Genomic DNA, 26,303 nt, shown 5'->3' on the forward strand with positions numbered 1-26,303 from the left:
TGGCTGACAAGGAAACTGAGGCACAAAGCTACTTGCCCAGGGTCGCATAGCCAACAACGGGCAGAGGTACGCTTTGAGACCGGCTGTGTCCTGAGTCAACCCGAGTACAGGAAGGCTGCAAAAGGACTGCATTCAAGTGACCGGTGGGGGCACGCAGGACAGGGGTTGACGGGTATCGCCTACCGAAACAACCTGCTCCTCGTGCTGTCGGGTGAGGGTTTTTCCGTGCCCAGCCACAGATTCTTTTTTCAAACCAAGGAGCTGTGGTAAGTCCCAAACGACAAATCAACTCTCAAGAGACATACATAGGGCTCTGGGGTTTTCCTTGGCGCTCCTGATAACTCTCCCGAGACAGTTCATGGTGGCTGGAGAGGGCCCTGGCACAATGTGGTGACTGCCCTACTCTTGGAAGTAAGAGTTCTCCTTGTGCTCCAGGTTGTCGGTTCGCAAGATCCTGGCAGCCTCTATGAAGTTTTCCAAATCAGGGATGGTCAGGAAATTCAGGATTCTACTCATTTTCCCCAGGAGGACCTGCATCTTCCGAGCTGTTGAACCAAATTCTACCTCCAGGATGGCCTTCTGCTTCATTTCACTCAGCACCTCCGGGGTTATGGACTGTGGGAATTCACAGAAGGCTAGGTGAGGACAAATGCTGTCCAGACACCGTGCTTTCCACCCCAGGATTAGGCCCCTTGGACCAGGACCAGGTCTCCCCTGGAAACTCACTCCAGGGCAAATCTGTGCTCCTAGTCTTGTCACCAGCAATGCTCCCCTCATTTGGCCCGGGCCTGCGACCACACAGCTACAGAGACGGGGGCTGAGGCCACCCTCCAGCCTGACCCCAAACCAAGGACCCCAACTGGCTTCTGGGCCCTTGTGTGGCCTGCCTTGCAAAGGCTGTGTCTTTCTAGGGGTGTCTGGCTCCTCCCCATGAATTCCCACCATGGGAGCAGGGTTGGGGAGGCTGGAGCTCTACCACAGCCGGGAAACCGTCCACAGCGTCTGCCTGTCTGTCCACTTCCAGCTCGGCCTCCCCTGGAGCGTGTCTGGGTTTTGCTGGGATGAGGCACTGCCCCAGGGAAGCCACCTCTAGGCCGACTCCTGCCTTGGTTTGTGGCCTACAGAGGCTGAGCAGAGGGTCTCCCGGAGGGAGAAATAATGAAGGATCACACCAGGATGTTCTATCTCGGTGAGGTATCCAGCTTATGAAATGCTTTCACCCAAGTATCTTATTTAAGCCTTACAACAAGGTGGTGTCCATTTCACAGACAGTAATGGGCACAGAAGGTGCATGAGGTCGGCCTGGTGTCTCAGAGGAAGAGGAGGGCTAGTATGTTCTTCCTAGGGTGCCTGGCTGCCCGGCCTCGGTGGACCTGCTGCCTAGTCAGTCACACGTGTGCTATTTGCTTCGTTTGCCACGCCCCCCCCCCCTTGCACTGGCCCCGCTCCTGGGGCTGCCAGGCCTCCTGGGGTTTCTGCCTATACCAGCCCTCACCCGCCCTTCCTGGCCACTGGCTTCCCCTCCTGGCCCCCTTCATCAGTGGGACCCCACCGTCATCCAAAGCCCAGGGGCCCGGGTCCTCGTACCCTCTCTACCCCCAGCTGCTCCCTTAGCACGTCACCGCTGTGCGGGGGGTGACCAGCGGATGGTACCATGTACGTACATGGCTCCTCTCTACTGGGTTGGCTGCTCTGGGAAATCCGGGGTAGGTAAGGAGGTTGGGACGTGATTATTCGGGATATAAAATGGCAGGCCTTCCCAGGCCAGGGGACCAGCTGTCCAGATCTGCTTGGAACTTTCCCAGTTTGAGCACTCAGAGTCCTGGGTCCCAGAAAACACCTCCGTCCTGGGCAAGCTAAACCTAGCACGTTCCCTACTCTCCTTCCCAGAATTTCATATGGTGTAATTTTGCCTGAGTCTGCTGTTTGGTTGCTTCCTCCATCAACCTACTTCTCTGCTCACCTCCCAGGAAACATGTCTGTCTGTCTGTCTGTCTGTCTCCCCAGGCGGCAGTCCTACTTTCAGAGACCTCAAATGTCTCTCTGGCGGGTCTGTAAACAGAGCCTTCTGAGGAGCCGAAGCAGGAGCAGGGTCTTGTGTGGGTCTCAGCGGGGGGCCAAGGACACCCTATTCCTCTCCTGAACTCTGGGCCTAGGGAAGGGTCTCAGGAGCCCACCTTCTTGCCCACTCACAGAACTCCCAGGTGCAGACTCCCCATTTGTAGGGGGTTGAAGAGAGGGTTTTTGCAGATGTAATTAAGTGAAGGATCTCAGGATGAGGTCATCCTGGACTTAGGGTGGGCCCTAAATCCGCTGTCTGGTGTCCTTATAAGAGAAAGGAGGGGGACACTGGACACACGGAGACACAGAGAAGAAAGCTGCGTGAAGGTAGAAGGTCGGAGCGATGCTGCCACCAGCCAACGGACGCCTAGGGACCCCAGAAGCTGGGAGAGGCAAGGAAGGATTCTCCCCAGAGCCCTTTGGAGGGAGTGTGGCCCTGCTGACACCTGGAGTTCAGACTTCTAGCCTCCAGAGCTGTGAGAGTTTCTGTTTAAGCCAGCCAGGTTGCGGTCATTAGTCATGGCAGCCCTAGGACGTGAACACATCTTTGCTACTTTCTTGCCCAGCCCAGGCAGAGCCCCCTGAACTTCCAGGTGCTCCTTTACTCGGAGATGAGTGTGTTGGGGGAGGAGAGAAGAGGACACCAATGGCAGGCCTGGGGACACAGATTTCCCCCTGGTTTCTGTCCCTGCCTACTGACAAGGCTGATGTGAGCATCAGGTGAGAAAACGTATGTTGACGTCTTTGCTTTTTTGGCCTGGCTTGCGGCTGGGCTCTTTGAGGCTGTCTGTTTCCTCAGCTCCACATCTCGAGGTGCTCGGGGTCTCGAGGTGCTCGGATGGTAAATGAATGCCTCTGTCAAGCGTCAGGTCAACGAAGGTGGCCGTGTCTCTCTCTGGGTAGCAGTGATGCAGAACATGGCCCAGAGAGAGGCCCGTGGCATGGCCCAGTGGGCACCTGCCTGGCAGAGGGAGTTGAGACCTTACCTTGTACTTGGTGCCCAGGTTTAAGCAGATGTGCTTCTTTTGGTGGTTGAAGCAGAAAGCGATCTTATCCTGGCTCCTTATTTGTACCTTGATGTACCGGTTGATTTTCAAGGAGATGGACTGGAAAGGGGGCGCATGGACGTGGAGGCTCAGATCCCACCAGTTCCAGGCCTTCTGGTGTTTGCCTTTGGGGAAGTAGTAGCCCAGGTTTTGGCTCAGGCTCAACCTAGACCGAGAAAGGATCAGGCAAGCATGGGGCTTGGCCTGTGTGCAAAGGGCAGAGCCTTCCCTGGGGTGAATGCAGGCCTGCCGCCATCCCTGCCTCCTTCCCTTTCTCTTTCCTCCTGGCCTGGGTTCCCACCCCCGCTGACCTGCACAAACACCTGGGAAGCTTTTAAAGAACGTAGATCTCCAGGCCCCACACCAGACCGACAGAAGGGGAATCTGGAAGGTGGGGGTCAGCCCTTCCCCAGTCGGAGCATCATTCTTCCCCTTGGGTTTTTTTTTTTTAATTTTTTTATTGTTATGTTAATCCCCATACATTACATCATCAGTTTTAGATATAGTGTTCCATGATTCATTGTTTGTGCATAACACCCAGTGCTCCATGCAGAACGTGCCCTCCTCAATACCCATCACCAGGCTAACCCATCCTCCCACCCCCCTCCCCTTGGGTTTTGATGGGTTGAGATTCAGGGGTAAGATGGGGTATCTCTTTGTATGCCTTATTTGAGAAATTTTTTTTAAGTGCTTTATTTTAGGCTAAGTCCAATGTCATAAAACTTTTGGCCCTTAATTTTTTTTAAGGATTTATTTATTTATTTATTTGAGAGAGAGAGAGAGCGCGTGCGTGCGTGCAAGCAGGGGGAGGGGCAAGGCAGAGGGAGAAGCAGACTCCCCGCCGAGCAGGGAGCCCGATGGAGGGCTCGATCCCAGGACCCTGGGATCATGACCTGAGCCGAAGGCAGATGCTTAACTGACTGAGCCACCCAGGCGCCTCTTTTGCCTGTAATTTTATGTATGACTCTGGGTAAGTCACTTATATCCTCTAAGAAAATAAAAGTAGTTCCTAGATTTCCCTAAGTTCTCTTCTGGCCCTAAAAGTAAGTGCCATTATGGAGAAGAGGCCCCACAGAATGTAGCGATACTATTTGAGATAATTGGCTGAGTTTCTTGCCTCCACCGGCTACCTGGTGCTTCCTGCACCTTTCAGACATGTTTCTATACAAAAGGCCCTCAGGGCAGGGCAGATACCCCTGAGAACAAAGTTGTCAACAAGGAAATAGTGTTTTAAAAGCTCAAAGAAAAAAAATGAAAAAGAAAAAAAAAAGAAAAATTAAAGAAAAAACAAAAAACACAGAAAAATAATAAAACACAAAAAATATTTAAGAAAATATTCTTAAGGGGCGCTTGGGCGGCACAGTCGGTTAAGTGTCTGACTCTTGGTTTCAGGTCGTGGTCTCAGGGTTGTGGGATCAAGCCCCGCTGCTTAAGACTTGCTCTTCCTCTGTCCCAGCCAACCTTCCCCCACCACTCTCAAATAAACAAATCTTAAAAAAAAAAAAAGGAAAGAAAATATTCTTAAAAACCAAGGCTGGCAGAGTCAAAATATTTTTTTTGAATTAAAAGCATAAATCTGGTTTTGACAATCAAGAAGAAAGGAAGTATAAAGTTGATGCAAGATGGTAGGCATTTCCCACTCCATGACCACTTAGTAGGGAAGGGAAGGGGGAAATCTTGGGAAAAAAAAAAAAAAAAGGAATACTTACCCCCAAAAAGATGGAGAAAGATTTTGAAGTGGCCAGGATACCTTGATTTGGTAAGATGAAGTTTCCCACCATGGCCAGAAATGGGAACTTAAGAACTAAGTTCAGCGATCACAAAATATTTAGAAGTTTGGTTTTTGTGCACAATACATGTGTCTCCAAAGCCCTGACCACACCCTGCTCTCTGAGGCACCTGGGACAGAGGGGTACTGGGTTTTTCTCAGGTAATTCTCAACTTGACTCTCAGCAAGTGTAGAAAACATGGAGCCAAGAGAAGTGGTCACCGTGAGTCTCTGATTGCTCTTTCACCCTTGCGGAAGCAATGGCGACAAGGACAGAGTGCCTTCCCTGAGGTCAGGGACCTGCCTTGCTGCCACATGATACCCATCTCTCCATGTGCAACATGTGTGGGTGGGAGAAAGAAATTCACAAGCGAATGAGGGAGAGAGAGACCTAACCCAGTGAGGGAGGAGGGCTGTGCGGACTGGGGATCAACCCTTAACCACACTGCCTCTCCGTGGGGAAGGGTGTTTGGGACTCACGACCCAAACTTACCAGATTTCTCTGTTTTCATCATAGAAGGTGGCATGGCCAGAGTTGTTGATAAGGGCCTGGACACACCTTTCTTCACTGTCTTCCAGAATGATGTATGTGAACTCTCTCTGTTTTGTACTGAGGATGAGCATAGCCAGGTTTCCTGATGGGTAGCTGGAAGACAGTTAAGGCACACGCAGCTCCTTGGGGTCCCTGGGAAAGGCAGAGCCCTGCAGAGGATGCGGGCCTCAGGAAAACCACACCCCAGCCCTGACCCACCCACTTTTGAGGCGCCAAATGTGTCAATATGTGTCAATGTGAGCGTCCCTGGGCTTCAGTGGATACTGTATCTGGCCTGATCCATCAGGAAAGAGGATTTGGAAGACAGTCTCACTGGGGTAGAGAGTTAATTTAACATCATGGTGATGCACCTGGGAAGAAAAGATGAGCTTATTATAAAGAGTGCACAGGGGCTGATTGTCCCAATTCAGAGTACGGTGTCACGAGAGTGCTCGGGCTGGGTTTACTCTCCGAATGCCCACGCTGCCACTCCACCCATCACTACCCCACCCATCACTACCACCACCTTGCTGAGGATTCGGGATAGGAAACCTCTCAGGGCCTCCTCAGTTTATTCATCTATATGCCCAGGAGCCAGAGAGGGATCACTCTGTGTGTGTGTACGTGCGCATGTATATTTTAAACTGTCATTGTCATTTCAATCCTCTAATGGTTATTGGTTGTTTTTCTTTCTTTTTTCTTTTTTTTATTTTTATGTTTTTTTTTTTTAAGATTTTATTTATTTATTTGACAGAGAAAGCACAGCGAGAGAGGGAACACAAGCAGGGGGAGTGGGAGAGGGAGAAGCAGGCTTCCCACAGAGCAGGGAGCCCGATGCGGGGCTCCATCCCAGGACCCTGGGATCATGACCTGAGCCGAAGGCAGACGCTTAACGACTGAGCCACCCAGGTGCCCCTCTTTCTTTTTTCTTTAAAAGATTTTATTTATCTGAGAGAGAGAAGAGAGAGAGAGAGAGAGAGAGAACATGAATGGGGGAGGGGCAAAGGGACAAGCAGGCTCCCTGTTGAGGGGGGGACATGGGACTCGATCCCAGGACCCTAGGATCATACCTGAGCCAAAGTCAGACACTTAACCAACTGAGCCACCCAGGCACCCAGGTTGTTGGTTGTTTTAGTTTTCTAGGGTTGCTGTAACAAAGTAACACCAATGGAGCACTTCAAAACTACAGAAATTTATTTTCTCATAGAGGTGGAGGCCAGAAATCTGAAATCAAGGTGTTGGTAGAGTCAGTTCTTTCTGGAGGCTCCGAGGAAGAATTTCTTATGTGCCTCTCTCCTGGGTTTTGGTGATGACCTGTGATCCTTGTTGTTCCTTGGCCTGTTATTCAGTGTCTACCTCCATCTTCATGTGCTGTCCTCCCTGGGTCTCTGTGTCTTCACATGGCCATCTTCTTGAAAGAATACCAGTCACACCGGATTAGGGGCCTGTCCTGCTTCAGCATAACCTCCTCTTAACTACATCCTTAAAGACCAATTTTCCAAAGAAGGGTCCGTTCTTAGGCACCGGGGCTTAGGACTTAAATATATCTTTTTAGGGGGATACAATTCAACCCATAACTTTGGCATTGTATTCAGGGTTTTTAAAATCTCTTCTTGATTCAGTTTTAGTGAATTATATTTTTCTAGGACATTGTTCATTTTAGGTAAATTTTCAAATTTATTGTCCTAAAACTGTTGTCATATGGTGTTTAAAAAAAAAAAAACAACCCTCTACTGCCTCTGTAGTTATGACCTTGTCTTCATTTTTTTTTTTTTTTTATTATGACTATCTTCTCTCTCTCTCTCTCTTTTTTTTCCTGGATAAACCTCACCTGAAGATTTGCTTTTTTAACTAGTCTTTTCAGAGAGCCAGCTTTTGGTTTGTTTATTCTATTTGTTTCCCATTGTATCAATTTTTAGTCTTATTATTATCATGTATATACTTCTACCTTCTGTAGATTTTCTATATTACTCTATTTTATTTTTCTAATTCCTCAAATTGAATATTGAGCTCATTGTTTTCATCTTTCTTCTTCTTGATCCTCCTCCTCTTAATATAAGCATTTAAAGCTATAGCATTGCTCTCAAAATACCATTTTAGCTGTTTCCCATGCATAGAGATGTTTACCTTTCATTCCATTCTAAATATTTTTGAATTTCCAATATGATCTCTTCTTTGACACACAAGTTATTTGCAAGTGTGTTTTTAAATTTGCAAATGCACAAGTTGCTTTGGGTGATGTTATTATGACTAATTAAAACTCACTGGGGTAAGAGAGCATAGTCTGTGATATCAGCTGTTGAGCGTTTGCTGAGACTTGTTTTGTGGCTCAGTATGTCATTGATTATTGGAGCTGTTTCACGTGTGGCTATTTCCTTGTAAAGGACACATGTCCTTGTCTTGTGTTCCCATCTGGGCATGAACACCCAAGCGCCTGGATTATCAGGATGAGCTGGTCTCCTTCTGGCCCTCCGCTCCCCAGCACACCGCCCCACCTCACCCACCCCCTGCTCACATGCTCGCTCTTCTGGTGTCTCGGTTTCTATCTCTTTCTGGTGTTGATTATGTCCCTCACTTTCTTACACACTCTGCTCTACATTTCTGATGCTTTTTACATGCCATCTACATTTCCCAGGTGTTTGCAGTAGGAAGGCTTTTTGGGTCATCTAGTGTCCCACATCGCTCTAAATGGGTCAGCAGTTCTCCAGCTATTATTTTTAACTGTTGAAGACCCCTTTGTTCAAGAAAGCTTACAGCAGAATGCTTAAATCTAAGACAATCAAAGAAAAAGATGCAGCCATCTGAGGAGCTGGGGCTGCGGGCTTCTCAGGGCATGCCTTGGAATGCCCAGGAACCTGGGCATCTGGGTAAAACCCACTCGAGGTGACAAAGGTCCGCAAACGGACTCCATCCCCACACCCAGCACTGCGCCGACCACTTTCTTCCACAGCACAAGGACCCTACAATGTAGGCACGGTCACTGGCCCCCCTGCAGATGAGGATAAATGATGAACACCAAGTTGTCTAGGGAGAGGAGAGTCAGAGGCCAGCCATCTGCCCCTCGCCTGGAGGCTTGTCCATGGGACACGCTGCCTCCAACCATTAAGCTCCCGGCTACTTCCCACATTCAGTCTGCACATCACTGCTTTTTTCTTTTTTAACCTAAAAAAGGGCTTTGTAAAGACATCCGGGGCTGGTTTGTTCCTGATGGCCTGGAAGGAGCTTCTAGCTATTACTCACGGGAGAGGATATTTGTATTTTAGGTCTTCTGTTCACACAGTCCATGAAAGCCCGACTTACTCCGAGACGCTGTCTGCCTGTCAAATTCAATTGTCATGGAATGACATTTTCCTGGCGATGAGGACCCCACAGGCAAAGCAAAATCTCTGACCTGGAGGTGGAGTTGTCACATTTTCCCTCACTGGGAATTATATAACAAGTGGCTTATCTAAAAGCTGACATCTCATCACCATTCGTGTGGGGAAGCTGAAGATCTCTGAAGGCTTCCAACACCCTCACCATTCCACGTCTGGTACAATCTAGAGAGTCCCCCGGCTTTCCCTTGATTACTCCATCTGCAGGAGTTCTGGCTGGTCCACTGACTTCCCTTCTTCATACAGGCCCAAGAGATGAAGGGATACCAAACTTTCCATTCCTTTCTGGAGGCTGAAAGAGTCATACCTTGGTTGACAGTGTTGGTTTCCGGTTCTCTCCTACTTTTGTCACAAGGTGAGGCCAGCCTCATCACTTTAGGATGTTTGGTTGCTTTTCCACTTAGTGCAAACTGTTTTCATTTTCCTCTGGACACACAGCAGAAATCCACTTCCCAGCTCTCTTGCATCTAGGAGGCGTCATGTGACTTCTTTTGGTTGATAGATTTAAGCCTAGACCATGACTTCACTTCCTGTCCATGCCACGGGACACAAAGGACTCCAAGATGGCAGAGACCCGTAATGAAAGAGCCCAGATTCCCAGGAGCCAGCCTCAAGGAGAGCCACTCAAGAGAGCTAGGAGACTCAAGTCAGATGTGACATGAGCAAGAAACATACATCTGGTTATTAAACCTCTTAGCTTTGGGAACTGTTTCAAGAGGAGGCTCTATGTCCGTGTGACAGTCATTTTAAGATTTTTTAGGTCTCACTCTCTTCAACTGTAAAATGTTGATAGCAATACCATACCCCATGAGATTGTTGGGAAAAGCTCAGCTGACATTACATGTAGAAGTGCTTTATCACTTGCATGGTGTTACACAATGTGAGGTTACATTAGGCTTCTTGTGTTCTCCAATTTAGTAAATAGTTACGTAGCATTTACTCAGCTGCTCAGGCCAAAATTCTTAGATTCGTCCTTTCATCTTCTCTTTCTCTCACATGTATTGAATTTAAGAGAAAGCCTTTTTGATTCTTCCTTCAAAAAAATAGAGGTGGTGCTTTCCACCACCTCTGCTGCCCCCGCCCTAGTTGCGATGCCCCTCATCTTTCACCTGAATTGATGCCCCGGCTCTCAGCTGAACTTCCTGCCTCCATTCTTGTCTCATTAAATCTATTCTCTGCACATAGCCAGAAAAGTTCTTCTAGAGCATAAATCAGATGATGTTCCTCCCCTGCTCCAGATCCTTGTGACTTCATATCATCCTTTGGATAAAATCTAAAGTCTTACTAAGATTACCCACGAGGCTCTACCTGACCAGGGTATCTGAGCTCATTCCCTATCCATCTCTCACTTGCCCACAGCTGTCCTTGAGCTGTTTGCTCTGCCCCTCATTTCATTCGTGCCTAGACTCAAAGGGCACTTCCCCACCTGCCCTATGGGTATGAGAGCAACTCTCCTCTCGGGCCAACAACTCACGAGCCCCTTATGCTGCTTTATCCATGGCTCCTAACAATACCTGACGGGGCACTCAACAGTTTGTTATACATTGGCTGTCTCCTTATCTGGAATATAAATTCCATGGGCACAGGGGCTTTGTCCACCCTTGTATCTCCAGCACCTGGAAGAGGCCCTGGGGCATAGTTGGTTCTTACTTTATGTATGCAGAAGGCATAAAGCCTATCACATCTTCCTCATTCCCACTTCAGTGACTCTTTTTGAGCTTCAGACCTGGTTGTTAGCTCACTGTGAATGACTCTAATACTTTGAGATGTTTTCACTTATGTATAGTATCCAAATATTACAATATACATTTTTATAAATTTACCATGTAAGTGTTTTTCTTTAAAAGGCTTTATTTTTTAGAGCAGGTCCCAGCAAAATTGAGCAGGAAGTACAGAGATTCCCATACATCTTTTTTCCCTACACCCATGCACAGACTCGCTCACTTTCTACACCTTGCACCACAGTGTCCATTATAGTCCATGAACCTACAATGGCACATCATTATCACCCAGACTCCATAGGTTGCATTAGGGTCCCCTCTTGGTGTTTTATATTCTATGGGTTTGGAAAATGTATAATGGCATGTGTCCACCATTACTGTTTCATACAGAGTATTTTTACTGCCCTAAAATTCCTCCATGCTCTACCTATTCATCCCTCCTTTATATTGTTTCCATAGTTTTGTCTTATAGTTGGAATGACTCAAGGACTTACGTCATATAGTAGGAATCCTACAATATGTAGACTTTTCAGATTAGCCTCCTTGACTTAGTAATATGAATTTAAGTTTCCTCCATATCTTTCTATGGCTTGATAGCTCATTTCTTTTTAGCACTGAGTAATATTCCATTGTATGGATGTACCACAGTTTATTTATCCATTCACTATGTGATCAATTTTTGATATAGATTTTAAATTTATTAGGGGATGGAACTATATATTGTATAGTTCCCTTATTCTCCTCCCAATGCCATCCTGTTGCCTAAGTCAAGCCCTTCAGGGAGAGGAGTCTCAATGAACCCTAGCAAAAGCCCCAGTTAATCTGCCCTTAACCCACACACTCAAGTGTGCCTCTCTATGTGGAGCACATTTTTCTTGCTTGTATTCATGTTGTATATTCTGACAGCTCCCTGATGGTGTGTGTGTATGTCTCACCTGAGCAAAAACCCAGCACAAAAAACACCAACACACTGCCCTACCTACCTCAGTCTTGCTCTGTACCCAGTCTGTATCTATTTCTAATTTCTTCTTATGACGAACAACATGACGGGTTTTTTTGACTTCTGTCACAGACTCCTTGACTGGTGGTGGTTGATTCCATAAATGAAATGTGAAAGTAGATATATCTGGGGCTGCTCCTGCAGTTCTGGGGTTGAGTAAGTCTGGTAGAGAAGAGAAAGAAAGTTTAGACCTATCTTTCTCAGGGCATCAAAGAGAGTGTGAGGGTTTGAGATACTGGCCATATTCCCCCAAGTAACAAAGGCTGCCCAGTAAGTAGAAAGAGCAAACCTTTGGAGAGAAATGTAGGCGTTGAATTTCCAGCTTTCTCATTTTCTGCATTCATTCATTCGACATATATTTATCAAGAGCCTACAATGTGCCAGCCCAGTGCTAGCTGCCAGACACCATGGTGAAGACCACCTAGGCCAGACTTGGGGATGCTGGGGGTGATCTACCAGCCACATGCCAATAACCAGTGTGGCTGCTAACTCTGTTCATTTAAAAAATAGGTGAAAGTGGGGAATCATTAAAAAAAAAAGGAAACATACTTTAAACATGTTATTTTAACTTAAAACATAAATGTGTATTAGCACACCATTTTAAAATGTAGGGCAAGATCTTTGTGGGTGGGTCTGACGACGGGCTGTCTGGTCACGTTCATAACTAATTATCTATAATTTTCAGTTTTGGTAGTTTCTAAATAGTCTGAATGCAGAATCACGGACTTAAAAAAAAATTCTATCTATTCCCCAATCTTTAATGTTTGTTTTGTCTGCATCTAATTTAAAGCAGTTTTTTTAGGGGAGGGGGGTGGGGGAATGGGTTAGCCCAGTGATGGGTATCAAGGAGGGCACGTATTGCATGGAGCACTCGGTGTTGTACGAAAACAATGAGTCATGGAACACTACATCAAAAACTAATGATGTAATGTATGGTGATTAACGTAACATAATAAAATAAAATTAAAAAAATAAATTTCTTTATAACTTGTTATATTAAAAAAATAAAGCCGTTTTTTTTAAAAGCTATTTTCTTATTGAGTTTTTTAAAAAACATTCAACTTAGTTTTCACAGCAACAAGTTTCCTTTTATCATCATTTCCGTCCATTTTGATAATAGTTGAATTTTGGAACTAAATGAGGAGGGCAGCTGAGGAAAAATCCCTGCTCCCAGTGACTGCCTGTGGGCCTCAGACAAATAGCCAGAACAGAGGGGCCAGAACAGCTCGATTCCCTTGGCAACTAACTGGGTCCAGGGGGAAATCAGTTAAGAGAGCTTACTCGGCCCACCACTGGGGTTACCACTGTTGGAGGAGGTCAAATGGGAGCACGTGACCACTGGTTGACCTCTGACCTAGAGCCAGGTGATCAGAGGCTCCTCACCTGCTCCCCATCCTTGGAATGCACCTTCCGCCCCGCCGGCCCTTCCCACAGCCGGAGCCATTTTCAAGGACGCCGCCTTGAGAGAGCCGTGTGTAGTCGAGACCGTCTGGCCCACATACTGGGACTGAACCCAGTGCAGGCCTCTAGGTAAACTCTCAAGACCTGGCGGGCAGATGTGGACATCTGCTTGTCTCTCGGCTGCCCAAGATGAGCCTCGGAAGTAAGTTCTCTTGCTTATGGAGACGGCCACCTACTGGTCTGGAGAGGCCTTTCTGGAGTCTCTCCTTGCCCTCCAGGTTCTAATTTCACCCGGGGCCCTTGGCCGGGAGAGCTCGCAGGAAGGGACCCGAGCAGGCCTGGAGGCTGAGGAGACGGCGGGGAGGGTAAGCTTCCAACAGGTGACGGGAATTCCCAGCATCAGCACGGTGCTGTCGAAGGCCACAGTGGGACCGGGTTAGAGGTGACCGGTGACTCCGGGGAGGCAGGCAGGGCATTCCCTTGTTCACTCATTTAGTAAAGATCTACTGTGTACCTGGGTGCCCAGAACTGTCCTCCGTATCGGGGATTGCTGTAGTCCCTGCTCTCCATTCTAGTAGAGGAGGTAGATGCTAAATAAGTGAACGGATACAGCTTACCATGCCGAATGGCTAGGAGTGCTTTGAAGGAAAGCTAAGCACGGTGAGAAGGGTGGAAAATGATGTGTGTGTGTGTGTGTGTGTGTGTGTGTGTGTGCGCGTGTGCACTGGCTCATAAAGGGTAGCCAAGGAAACTATTTCTGACAAGGTGACAGTTAAGCAGAGACCTGAATAAAGTGAGGGAGCAAGCCACAGGGATATTGGAGTGAAGAGTGCTCTGGGCAGAGGAACAGCAAGTACAAAGGCCCTGTGGTAGGGGATGCCTGGCCTATTCCATGAAGAACAAAAAAACCAGTGTGTCTGGAGGGGAAAAAGTGAGAACCTTCTAAGCCACATGAGGAAGGTGGGCATTTTCCGGGAGGCAATGGAGGGCCAATGAGGAGTATTAAAAAGATTATTTGCGAAACAATGCAAAGGAAGGACTGAGAGAGGAGAAGAAGGGAGTCAGGGAGACTAGGGAGAGCTCCTTCCAGGGGAGAGATGAAGGTGCCTGAGGCAGAGTCAGTGAGAATGGGGGGGGGGGCGGTGGGAGATGGGAAAAGGAGAATCTAGGACTATGGCATGTCTAAGGAACTAGAGCTCAGAGAGGAAGCTTTTCCTCAGGAAAATGACGAGACAGAGGTGGCAGGGCAGGGTCATTTGGAGACCCGTGTAGGACTCTGAGGAGCACCGTCCTGCTCCAGGGCTTGCTTATGACTGATAACGATTTGTCAGAGGGAAAGAGCTGACGGGAGCCCAGCCACAGTTCCTGAGTGTCCATTAGAAATTAATAGAAGACATTTCTGAAAAGGTAAAGATAAAAGAGGACATTTATATGCTCATTTTGTTTCCCTGTCAGAAAGCTAAAATCATGGACACCCGGGTCTGTGCTGCACATCGAGCTCTGCCATTATGAGGGCGAGGCTTAGGCCACCTTTCTGAGCCTCGGTTTCCTTAAAATGGGATTATGCTGTCTACACAGACCTATGGAGTTACTGTGAATAATGCCCGCACGGCGCCGGCCACCGGGAGAGGGTCCATAGATCTGTAGCCTTCACGCAGGGAGCTTTGAATTGTGACGGCTCATGATTCAGGCTGTGTAGTGTTCTCTCACCTCTTTTCCCAGATGAGATGGTTCTGAACAGGAAGGGCTACCTAATTTGAGAGGCCCTGTTGCAAAGTGAAAATGCAGGGGTCCTTGTTCTAAAATTATTAAGAATTTCAAGCAGTGACAGCAGCAGGGCATTAAGCCAAGCACGGCCTCTCTAAGTATAGAGCCCCAAGTGACTGATCATAGGTCCCACACCCATGCAGCCAGCCTGGGCTCGGGAAGCGGAGTGTGCAGAGACATGGGTCTGTGTGCCTGGAATGGGGAATGGTCTGCATATTGGAAGTAAATGAGTTTGTATCTCAAAAGAGGCTGGGAGATTTCTTTGGGACTGGTAACAACCAGGACGTGGAGGGGTTGCCTTTTATCTATTTGAAATGTTGCTTTTTTTGTATAAAAAAGCTCAAACCTTCGAGGCTTCAGTTATCCAGAGGAGCAGGGAGTTCGCAGGGGTGGGGGTGCGGCACTATGGGAATCCGGCCATTATCAAATCTCATTTTCCAATTGGAAGTCATACCCTGGCCATGTGACAGCAGAGTATCCTGGTAGGCCTTAATTTCCCAAAGGAGAAAAAAATCATGCATGCCTACACCCATCAAACAAAACAAAACAAAACACTTATTGAGTGCCTACTGGGTGCTTTGCTTGAGGTGCCAAGGGATGAAAGACACAGGTGTCTACAGCCCAGAGGGAACAGAACTATGAGCAGTAGACAAATACAGCATCACAAGTGGAATAGATGTTTGTTGTGTTTTGGCAGCTGAGCATCTGAACCCCCCTCCTTGTTTTGGGGGCACCCCATTGTGTGAGTATTGGTGGAAGGCAGGGCCTTTCCACTATGGAAACTGAAGGTAGCCATTCCTCCTTCTCCTTGCCTCCTAACTCCAGTGAGGACACGAGACCTAGGGTTAGAAGGCCCCCACTTTTTCTTCTCCAGACACACTGGCCTTTTGTTGTTCATTGAACATGCCAAGGGGATGAGCCCCAGGTTTGGCCTGAGAGGTATTGGGCAGAATGTGGCTTGTGCCCACACAATGGCTAGATGATCTCAGCTAAGTCTCCTTGCCTCCCTGAGCCTTAGCTTCTTTATCCTGCTTCACGTGGTTAGGAAGATTCGTTTGAATCAGAGAGAGTATGTGAGAGTACCTAGTCCACAGCAGTTACTCCCAAAGAGTGAGGTCAGGGGCATGAATCAGTACTGGGGCACTGGAACATGATCTTAGGAAGGAATCTGAGGCTCCGCGAGAAAAAGCACCAGGACTGGTTAGCTATGTCTGCCGTGGGTAGTCTCGCCATTTCTGTGTTAGTTGGATTTAGTCATCTGAAAGATATGTGGTGGCTTTGAGTTTCTGAACGAAGTAGCCTCATGGCTTAGGCTCGTGGTCCAAGTTTTCCACAATTAGACTTAAAAACACTGGCAACCTCCATGATTGGCAAATCTTAACAGCTGGACCTCGGATGTCTTCAGTGTCTGGTAAAGGGGCTAATTCTTCCCCAAACTGTGTGTTAAGAATCTAGATAGCCCCTCAAATCTAGGTTAGATGCCTTCCTGTGGGGCTCCACAGCCTCCTCTTCCTACTATAGCACTTAACCCTTGTGTACGTGCATCCCCTTGCTTTCTTATCTATCCTCACCCACACCCCCCAAAAAAGGATAAGGTGGCCCCAGGCTGTGTCCATCTTGCTTGATATTTTATCCCTGGCAGCTAGGACCTTGCTAACCCAGCAGGTGCGCAAGCTAGGCGAGGAGCATTTCTGCCTCCTTTAGGGTACATGGCAGAAGGTGAGAGGCAGCCAGATGCCCACAGGAGAGCCGATCACGGGATGGAAAATGGGAAAGCAGTCCTTACTTTCACGTTTCTTCAGAATCCAGAGAATCGTTGTCTTGTATTTTTCAAAGTTTTTCTTCAACCTAAAAGGAATGTGAATTACTTTTAAAAGCTGGGACTAAATTCATGTGTACACGTCATGCTACACAGTGTAGACAATGCTAGAGCCTGCTGGGTGTTTCTCATAGTTGAAAAATCAGGCCCATTGCTCTGCTTTTGGACTCTGTTTTTCTTCCAGTCAGTACTCAGGAATAAAGGGACAGCACATGGTATTCACTCAGTGCTTGCCTCCTGGACTCTAAGCTGACTCCCAAACCCTTCAAAATGAATTCAACAAGGGTCATCTCGGGAGCTAGACAGGGCTGGGAGGTCCAAATGCAAGCCTGGGTCTATGAGTTAAAGCTTGTGCAGCTTGATCTTTCAATGGCTTGTACATATCCCAGTGAAGGTTGCATTTGGAAATAGCTGGGAGGAATAGCACTGGACAGTCACTCGAGACCCCTTTGCATGTAGTGGAAACATTTCAAATAATCTTATTCAAAATGACTTATCATGAAAGCCACACTGAGGCACAGCTCTTCAAAATGATCAAGCCCTTACCCCCCCTTGAATGTCAATATACAAAGCAAGTCATCTTGGGACTTCAATGGCTTGGGCTGTTTTACTTGCAAATAAGGGTGGTCTCCAGCATGCTTCCTGGTTCTCAGATCACAGCTCCTTTGAAAGGGAATGTGCTGGAAGGAGTGAGGTTCCCAGGCTTAACTGGATCTGAGAAGAAGGCTTTTGACAGGACAGATTTTAAGTTCTCAGTTCTGCAATAGACGTACAGGAGGCCTGAATGTGCACCTTGCTTGCTAAGGTTTCTGGTAGTTGGATAAAAGAAAATCCAAGTTTCCACGCACCACAGACTGGATGTACAAACGGAGTTCAGGAGCATTTTGTGACCTGGGACCATGACAGCTAGAAAGACTTGGTGCCAGCAAGTCTGCAATAACCTTATTGTTCCCCACTCCAGTTGGGGATTCTGGCCATGACCCCCAGTTCGGTGCAGTGCATGGTTTTTCCCACTCCGGGGAGCATGGAAGAGCATTAGCTAACCTATGATGAAGCTAGGAATTTCTTGGCAGATGCCTAGGACCTTGATCCCCCATTGTCCCCTCTCCTACAAGGCCAGGGCTCTGAGCCTTGCTCCCCAGACTTCTGTATAATCTCATGGTCCCTCCAAGACTTTTCTTGCCCTGGATTTCCAACCTCTGTCACTGTCAGCCTTTGATACTATCCCGAACCTCCCATGCTTGTAGATTTCCTTGCTCTTGACTTTTGGCAGCCAGATCATTCTGTTCACCTGCCCGCTGCGCTTGCCCTTGCTCTTGCACCTGCTCTTTTGACTCAGACCTGCCTGGCCCTGGCCTTGCTCTTTTCTCTGTGATGGCCCAATTTAGACTTCCCCTGCTGTTACTGCTAGCCTGCCTGAACCCACTGACCAATAGCCTGATATCTCCTGTCACTTACAGAATTCCCAGTTTCCTTCTGGTTTCACTCTCCAGAATTCCGGTCATGGGGACGTCAATATCCTCTTCCTGTTCTTTGCGAGCCGCCATTTCTTTGAGCATGGTCCTAAACACTGCCTGATAGGAGCTGCTGAGAAGCTACAAAAGGAACAGAATGAAACACCCAGAAAAGGGGACTTAACGGCTTACCACTGAAGCACTTTTCTGACTCCCAAAGGTGCCAGGTGAGATTTCACCATGCTATTAGAAAAACACAAACAGTGGGAACAGTACTGTGGCTAGCAAGATTTGTTTTAAAGAGTATTTCCATTATCCTCATACTCCTCACTCCCCAGTTCGCTCAAGGTTTGTTTGTTTAACAGCCGTATGCCAACAAATCTTTTCAGAGCATGAAACTACCCTTTTTCCAAATGTGGAGGTGGTTATAGAGCATAAAGACGCTTCCACGATTTAAGAGCACACCAGGCTTTCTGAGTTGCAGGAAAGGCCTGGCAGGAACGGTTGCTTATTTAGTGAAGGATGGCAGTCTTCAGGAAGGCGGGGTAGCACCTAATATGATATAGAAGTGGGCAATTCTGTATTTAGAGATTCTTCCAAAGTAATCATGTTGCAAGCTGCCTTTTGATTTTGTAAGTTGGAGCATTCTATCCCAGGTCTGTGAAGCTAATAACCACAACTGACTCATAGGTGGGTCCTCACGGAAGTTTCTTTTCTGGATCCCTTTTGACAGAAGGTGAAATTTGGCTTGCTGTCGAAGAAAACCATGGCACTTTCATGTTGCCCTGCTCACCTACAAGTTGAGGTTGTTATGGTGGTTGGTCAACACCTGATCAGGTATAGCATGCCATTAACGTATTAGCCTCCTATAGTAAGTGGAAGGCTGACATATCCAAAGTTGCGTGTGGGCTGGGACAAATATAAGAATGTAGCTTGTGGTTGGCCAGATTTTCTAGGTTGGGGGACAAGCTGGGGTGCCCCTGTCTGGCTTGCCCAATTCCCAGCCTCTGCATACCCCTGTCCCATTGCTGGTGCTAATTAAACGAGCAGGCTATTACAGGAGGTGGCTCTGATGTGGTGGGGCTTAGGTGAGCAAACCAGAATCTTAGCCTATATGAGATGTCTCAACGTTATGCATCGAAAACTAAGGACAACCGATCACAAACAGCCAATTGGGTGTTAAGTGATGGCCAATCAAAAATGTCCTTGCTCTGCTTCTGCCTCTTCTTTATAGAAGCCTCTCCCCAACTCCAACCAGTGGAGTGCTCCTGTCACATGGAGCCCTCCCAGTGCGCTGTGCGCAACCACACGGGCGAGGTCTCCCTTCTTCCTGTGACTGCAGCTCCGTCCGGCTGGCACGGAGAACCTCAGCTGACGGGTGTGCTGACGGGTTCTGAATAATTCAAGTTTCTAATTAAAACAATTCCTTGAGATTTCAGCTCTTGCTGAAAAATCTTCCTAAAATGCCTGAGCTTACTTTCCTGTCTTAGTAAGTCCAATGAGGTGAATTTGAGTTCCAGAAATTGTGTTTTCTCCCTTTAATGTGGTTTTTCAGTATTTGAAAACCAATTCTCATTAATATAATGTATACAGAAGCAAGTGTGGACAGCAAGAAATTTAGGGCTAAATATGAACTGAGACCAGAAAATTTCCCAATTAAATAATTAAAAAAGAACCCAACCTATCTTTTTTTTTTTTTCACTTTTTCTATTGTAAATTTAGAAAAATATATCTGCTTAATTTTGAGTTCTGGGGACACAAGATTTCACTCTTGTGATTGTAGTTAGTACCTGGAATCCTGAGAAAGTTTCTTAGCCATAATGGAAAGGATGCATACTAATGTTTTCACCCGCATCAACATGCACTGTAAGCCTTAGAAGTAAGTTGACACAGGAAGTTAGAGGCACCAGGCTGTACCAGCCGGTAAAATATTCATGCAGGAAAGACAACGTAGCAAACTGTAGAGGTAAGGCTTACTCAAACTCTTATGACTTCCCATCTTCTGTCTGGTTACGGGCTCCAGCCGGGGAAAGGACGTCCCTTGATGCTCAGGGCTGGTTCTGCGCCCCTCTGCGGGTGGTGGCAGCAGGCGACAGATCTGGGGAGGGTCATCTGCTGCTGGTTGCCGTGGTGTTTGCTTGCGTGGCAGAGGCTAATGTCTACGGTGTCTGTCTTGCCAGGCTGCCCCGTTCTTGGTTTCCTGGTCAGAGATAGCAGGTGTTTCTTGAGGCTTTTGTTGTCTGTGCCTGTTGGGGTTTCTGAGTTGCTGTCTTTCAACACTTCATCGCCAGGAATAGATGAAGCAGAATGAAAACTCAGGGAACTCACCGCAATGACATTCCTTGGGTCCTGCGTTTCCTAGCCAGTCTGACTTCTGTCCACCTTTCAGAAGCTTCTTCTGTTTGTTTTATAGATGACGTCTAGGGTTTTAAGCTGTGCTAAGTGGGAAAAGTACATCTACTCCATCTTTCTGGAATTGAACTTCATTTTTCTTGAAGGTTTCTACAAAGACTGATTTGCCTTGATATCTAGATAAATGAAATGTTTTGTTTTGTGCTCTGCCGCCTTTAAAAGTGATCTGGAGGGTGTTTATATTACCAGCAGGGCTCTGAAAGTAGGGCCGTGGAATGCTACATTTGGTTTTCTTCTGACCCACTTTGATGTAATATGTGTCATTCATACCTACTTCTGTTTTAAGAAAAGCTCTCTTGGGCTGTGCGAACAATGGAGTGAAGCTAGGAATCCCTGCGCTCTAGAGGCAGTTCCTGGCTGGCCTCGGGCCACCCTGCTCCAACATTTGGAGGAAGGTGGTCTTGAGTTTTTTACTTACCTTGTCATCTATGTCCTCAGCTTCCAGTGAGTCAATGGGCTCATTTAATAAATCGTTCCAAAAGTTCTCTTTGGTAACAAAATCCAAGACTTTTGATTTTGGAAGGCACAGCAGAAGGAAAGGCATTTGGAAAAAGAACCATAACAAGGAACAGACAAAAACAAAACCAAAAGGAAACAGAGTTATGGCATTTATCCTTGCCTGTTTAAATAAAAATGCATGCATCATTGTTAAGACTTGAAGTAAATTCACCAAATTACCCAAAATTCAACTTGGGGATATTAATAAAATAGGAATCAAAGGGTCAGTTTCAGTGGCTGACTTGAGAAAGTATGTGTTCCTGATGGATGGCAAAGGTTTACCTGACAAGGTGACATCTGAGTGGGTCCCGAATGAAGGAAATGAGCAAGCAGGCAGATAATTGGGAAAGAACATTCCTGGCAGGAGGCTAGGAGGTGCAAAGGCCCAGCAGTGACAGTGGGTGGGAGTGCAGTTGACATAACAAACTGTAAGAGGCACAATATGTCTGGAGAGGAGTGAGTGTGGAGGGTAGCAGGAGCAGAAATGGGGTGGGGTCCAGGATCAGCTCATAGAGGACCCTGCAGGCTGTGGGAAGGATTTTAGTTTTATTATGGGAGACATCTATTCCGAGTGTGATTTTCTCTTGGAAATCCTGAGAAATATTCCTATCTCTTGCCAGTTTTGTAAAAAAATTGCCGATTTCTACACTTGCATATGGTTCATAATTGCGAATTAAAGCACGTGAGATGTATTCTCAAGCCAGTAAGCTCATAAAAAGTCCTCCAGAGAGCAAATGCCTTTGTTCTCAAGGTCAGCTACAGCCTGCTGACTCTGGGCTAGGAGAGGGGCTTAGAGCCTCCAGTGTTGACGGGCTGCACATTGAATCAAGGAATTGATCATTACAACTTGGGCCCCATCTCCTGCTCCCGGGAAGCTGTGGCTCTTGAGGCGGGAGCTCAGAGGACTGGCTCTCACAGAGTCATTGGGCCCCTGGGGAAATGAGAGCAGCCCCTTCAAGCTGGCCCATCCAGACAGCCCTGAAAATCCACCAGGTTGGTGCAGGGCTGACTTAGTCTGGCTGATTTTGTGTCTCTAGGACACCTTTGGAGGTGGAGAAGCGACATTCTTCGTGATCTCTATACACGTGAACTTCGCACTCCTTCCCAATTTTGGTTCAGTGATAAAAACTCTGTTGGGATAGAGAATGCTACTCGGCTGGATCTGCCCACCGACAACGGGCTCAGGGGCCTTTCTGCCTGCACACCCCCTACCCCAGCTTCGGTTCATTTCTGACAGAAACCTGACACATCTTTGATAGACCCTGTGCTGAGAGGACTTTCCAGCAATTCGTTTTGTTAGTTCTTGCACACACCCTGGGGTCCTCCGAACTGGCAAGGCACCGGGGCCCTTTCAGCTCGATTCCAAAAACACTGTTTGTCCCCAGACTGCCTGCCTGCCACGGAAACAGTGGAGAAAAGTTTTGAAAAGATGTTCAGGAAAACCTGATAAGAATCCACGGGAATTGCAGCAAGCTCTGAGGAGGACGGTCCTTTTGGGTGTCACTGGGGAGGAGAGGGGAAGGAACTGGGAGAATGGGTCGGGACAGACTGAGGGGCAGCACCTCCCACATGAGATTCTTTGAGTAAGTGCCTGCCCTACATTGAGGACAAGAGTCTGGCTGTGGCCCTAAGAGCTCAGCAAATCCCCATCATTTGTGATTGCCCTATTTTAATACGGCTTTCTTGAATAATACATAGTTAATTGGAAGGAACCCAAACTAGGTGTTTATCAAGGGAAGAAGGTGACAGGGCAGTCCTGAATACTGAATGGCACTGTTCAGAAGTGTTCGATTCAACATAATAATTAACCTTATTAACATCAATGGGCACTGTCTACGTGTCAAGACAAGCACAGTAAATATGCAGTAACAGCCATAACTGGGGCTGAATGAGAAGGAAAAGCTTTCTGCCTAATTAACTTTTCCTTTGCGGATTTCTGTCAACTTCTACCTTTGTTCTAGTGAGATCATTATCTTCCCCTGAAGTGGCTCTACCCGAGGGCTGGTGCGGGCAGGGGAAGTGACAGGCCCTTGAGTGGTGTCACCCAGCCCCTTGGCACTCTGGGCCCCTCATCTGTGTAATGGGAACAATAGACTTGTCTTCAGGGTGGCCCACCAGAGTGCTACCATAAGTAAATGCCAGGCATACAGGATTCCCTCAAGTAGGGTGTGTCTTCTCTGCATCTGATCAAGAACAAATCTTAATTTTTCTCCATCCAATCAGTGCCTCTCTTCTAATGGTTTTTCCTGACAGAACCATAGTTCCTGAATGTGGGAGAGATGTTTGAGCTGTGTGTATCTGCCCTGTAGGGCAGATCCCCACATTGCAGATGAGGAAAGGGAGGGGAGAAGCAGTAAAGGACTAGCCCCGGGGCCAGCTCTGAAGAACGAGCAAGCCAGCTCCGCTGACAAATAGGCACATAGAGGAGGCTGTCCAGTTTTCACCTCCTCGACCTCTCCTGTAGTAAATTCCTTTTTAGCCTCCACAGGTGGGTGGAGGGATTGGCTCTGGTCTGGTGATTGTTATGGGCACAAATCTATAAGCTTTTCTCAAACCTTGCTACTCAAAATGTGATCATCACATCATCCATGTGATGATCAGCAGCAGTAGCTGCTGCTGGGAGCTTGTGAGAAATACAGACCTACTGAATCAGAATCTGCATTTTAACAAGATCCCCAGCTGGTCATTCTTTTATTTATTTATTTGACAGAGAGAGAGAGAGAGAGCACAAGCAGGGGGAGCTGAAGGCAAAGGGAGAAGCAGGCTCCTCATTGAGCAGGGAGCCCGATGCGGGACTTGATCCCAGGACCCTGAGCCAAAGGCAGATGCTTAACTGACTGAGCCACCCAGATGTCCCCCCCAGGTGATGATTCTGTACATTAAAGTTTGAGCAGCATGGCTCTAAACTCTCCGTGGGAATGGAATAAGATGAAGAAAATTCTATCGGTCAGTACTCTTCTGGGGGTGGTGGGGCGGTGGGTGGGATGCTTTGTCTAGAATCTGAGAGTTCATTTGATAAGCCACCATGTTTGTAAGCCCCCACCATGCTGAAAGACAAGAGATTGCAGTCCCTAAATTGTTTTCTAATAGGATGGGCCTGGTTAATTGTGGGGCTTTTGTTTTATGGAGTGATAGGTGTAAGATGGGATTTTGCCACCATAAGGATTCTCTCCTTTCTCTTCATAGGATTCAATTAACCCCTCCTTAATAAAGAATTAAAAGTCTTTAAAGGTACCATTTGTAGGGCTCCAATTTATTCCCTACCAAGGTGCTGCTGGATAAGTCTCTTTGGAGGGGCCCATGCATCTCAATCAAGCCCTGCTGTCTAGACCTCAGGTAGCCCAGCAATTGACTGGACCCTCTTTAAATGTGGGGGTCCCTAGACCAGAGCTCTTGAGTATAGAGATGGACTTCTGTCCCAGGTCATTCTGTCTCACTCCAGAGACCCTTTCTCTACTTCTTATTCTATCCCTCTTCTTCAGGAAAGGACATCGAAGCCCATCCAAGTTCAGGGGCTGTGTGCCCAGCATGTCCCTAATTCCTCTCTAGGACTTGGTGCAAGCTGGACCAACAAGGGACCCACTCTCCTGGGGCACTATCCCCAGCCCAGGACACTCTGCAGGGAACAGGGATCTTTGGATATGTTATGTTGGGTGCTTACCATTTTCTTCCCCATGAGAAAAATCAGGGATAACATACACTGAAAAAGAATAAGAACAATTATTAATAGGATGTGGTATGGTGAACTTATGTGGACTTTTTTTTTTTTTTTAAGATTTTATTTATTTGTCAGAGAGAAAGAGCACAAGCGGGGTGGGGGGGAAGGGGCAGAGGGAAAGGGAGAAGCATGTTCCTCACTGCGCAAGGAGCCCAATGTGGGACTACATCCCAGGACCCTGGGATCATGACCTGAGCCGAAGGCAGACACTTAATTGACTGAGCCACCCAGGCATTCCTTATCCACACCTTTTGGTCCCTGAGGGAATCAATTTAAAAAGCACCTCCTAAGAGCTGGGGGAGACAAGGTGGAGATCATGTGTTTTGGGATAAGTAGCTTCCATAAACTTCAGCAGTTTGAGGCCTGTTGCTTACGCTCAACAAATATTGATTTCCCTCCCTTTGTTCGTTATTTCATCTTGCACATTAGAATTTAAGTTCTGAATACAACATAGTGATTCAACAACTCTATATGTTCTGCTCTGCTCACCACAAGCGTGGCTACCATCTGTCAGAGGGTGTGATGGTTTTGTCCATCTTATATCCTGCCCGGTATGCAGTAGGTGTACAATAAATGCCTGTAGGTATACAGTAAGTGTCATGGAATAGGCTGAGTATGGGTAACCTATTATCTTTCCTTCAATAATTCCAGTGGTAAATACTGTTTCCTCCCTTTTCAAAATTCAATTTTAATTCAAATTTGAAAGCATTTTGACCCTTTGGCTCAGTTTCTTCCCTGGGCCTTAAGCCTTGCGTCAAGCCCTGGAAATAACGCCTTAGCCACAGGACTTAATTAAGATTGCTTTAGTCTAAAATGGTCAAAAGAGGTCTCTCTTTGGCTGGGGGCAGGCTAATTCTGTTTTTCTTACCTTCCCGTGGATGGATCTGTAACTCCTGCAAGTCATTTAAAATCATCATAAAATTATAAAATTTAAATACCTTCTGAACCCGACTTTAAAGAGGATAGCGTGGTTATTGACATTTCTTGTCCTGCTTTCACTTTTGATTTTCCAGGTGCTGTTAGAAGACAGAAGAAGGTGACCATTTAGCAATTTTAACCTCACCCTTTGCAGGGGCTTAATATCAGACATTTAGGGCCTCAGGTTCTTCCTTGGTGCCCAAGGCTGATCCGCAGAGGGGAGGAGCGGCTTGGAGGGCACTGAGGCCATGTCTGGATGCGTCCCCTGCCTCGCCTCCTGTCTAGTTTCGCTAACTTACCGCAGGACAGCAGTAAAGCAGTGGTCGGGAGATGCAGCCCTCTGCGGCCCTCTCCTCTGGTCACCATGGGCCAGCTGGGCTCCTCAGGATCGACGGAATGGCTGGGGTTTGGGGGGTAGATTTTAGAGCTCCAAGTGGCTCCGAGGCCATGTGGAGACTTGAATGGGGCTATGCCCGTCCCTACAGGAAGCGGGTATCTCCGCTCTTCAGTCAGTGGTTGCTGGCTGGGAAGCCAGGGGGCTGCAGCACAGATCCACTAAGATAGGCAGCGGGAGGCTACTGTCTTTTTTGAGAATTTTGTAAGTTCTTGGCTACCGTTATTTTATGTCTTCTGGAATTCTGCAGCCCCTGTTCCTTTTTTGCACCTTCCCCCACCTCTCCCTCTCCCTAAATGCATGTGTGCACACACACCCTGGATATACCAGTCTTCAGAGCAGAGCGTGGCAGACGCCAGTGGTGAAGAAGCAGAGGCAAACTGCTCCGTCCGCTCCCGGGGGTGGCAGGATTCGAGCCTG

The 26,303-nt window shown here is 47.3% G+C and overlaps 1 protein-coding gene across 1 annotated transcript in view; it reads right to left on the bottom strand.

The window, feature by feature from the left end:
• Positions 1-399: 399 nt before the first annotated feature.
• The window catches only part of ERICH6B (glutamate rich 6B), a 56,277-nt gene continuing 30,373 nt past the window's right edge, over positions 400-26,303 (bottom strand). The window contains exons 8-18 of the mRNA XM_078069951.1: positions 25,510-25,587; positions 24,515-24,553; positions 20,774-20,862; positions 17,948-18,084; positions 16,457-16,518; positions 12,842-12,856; positions 11,486-11,628; positions 5,693-5,778; positions 5,369-5,521; positions 3,048-3,273; positions 400-615 (exon numbers count right to left, since the gene is read on the bottom strand). Of these exons, the coding sequence (XP_077926077.1) occupies positions 400-615; positions 3,048-3,273; positions 5,369-5,521; positions 5,693-5,778; positions 11,486-11,628; positions 12,842-12,856; positions 16,457-16,518; positions 17,948-18,084; positions 20,774-20,862; positions 24,515-24,553; positions 25,510-25,587 (1,244 nt within the window). The remainder of the gene's footprint in view (positions 616-3,047; positions 3,274-5,368; positions 5,522-5,692; positions 5,779-11,485; positions 11,629-12,841; positions 12,857-16,456; positions 16,519-17,947; positions 18,085-20,773; positions 20,863-24,514; positions 24,554-25,509; positions 25,588-26,303) is intronic.

This window comes from Halichoerus grypus, chromosome 4 (genome assembly GCF_964656455.1).
Source record: "Halichoerus grypus chromosome 4, mHalGry1.hap1.1, whole genome shotgun sequence".
NCBI lineage: Eukaryota > Metazoa > Chordata > Mammalia > Carnivora > Phocidae > Halichoerus > Halichoerus grypus.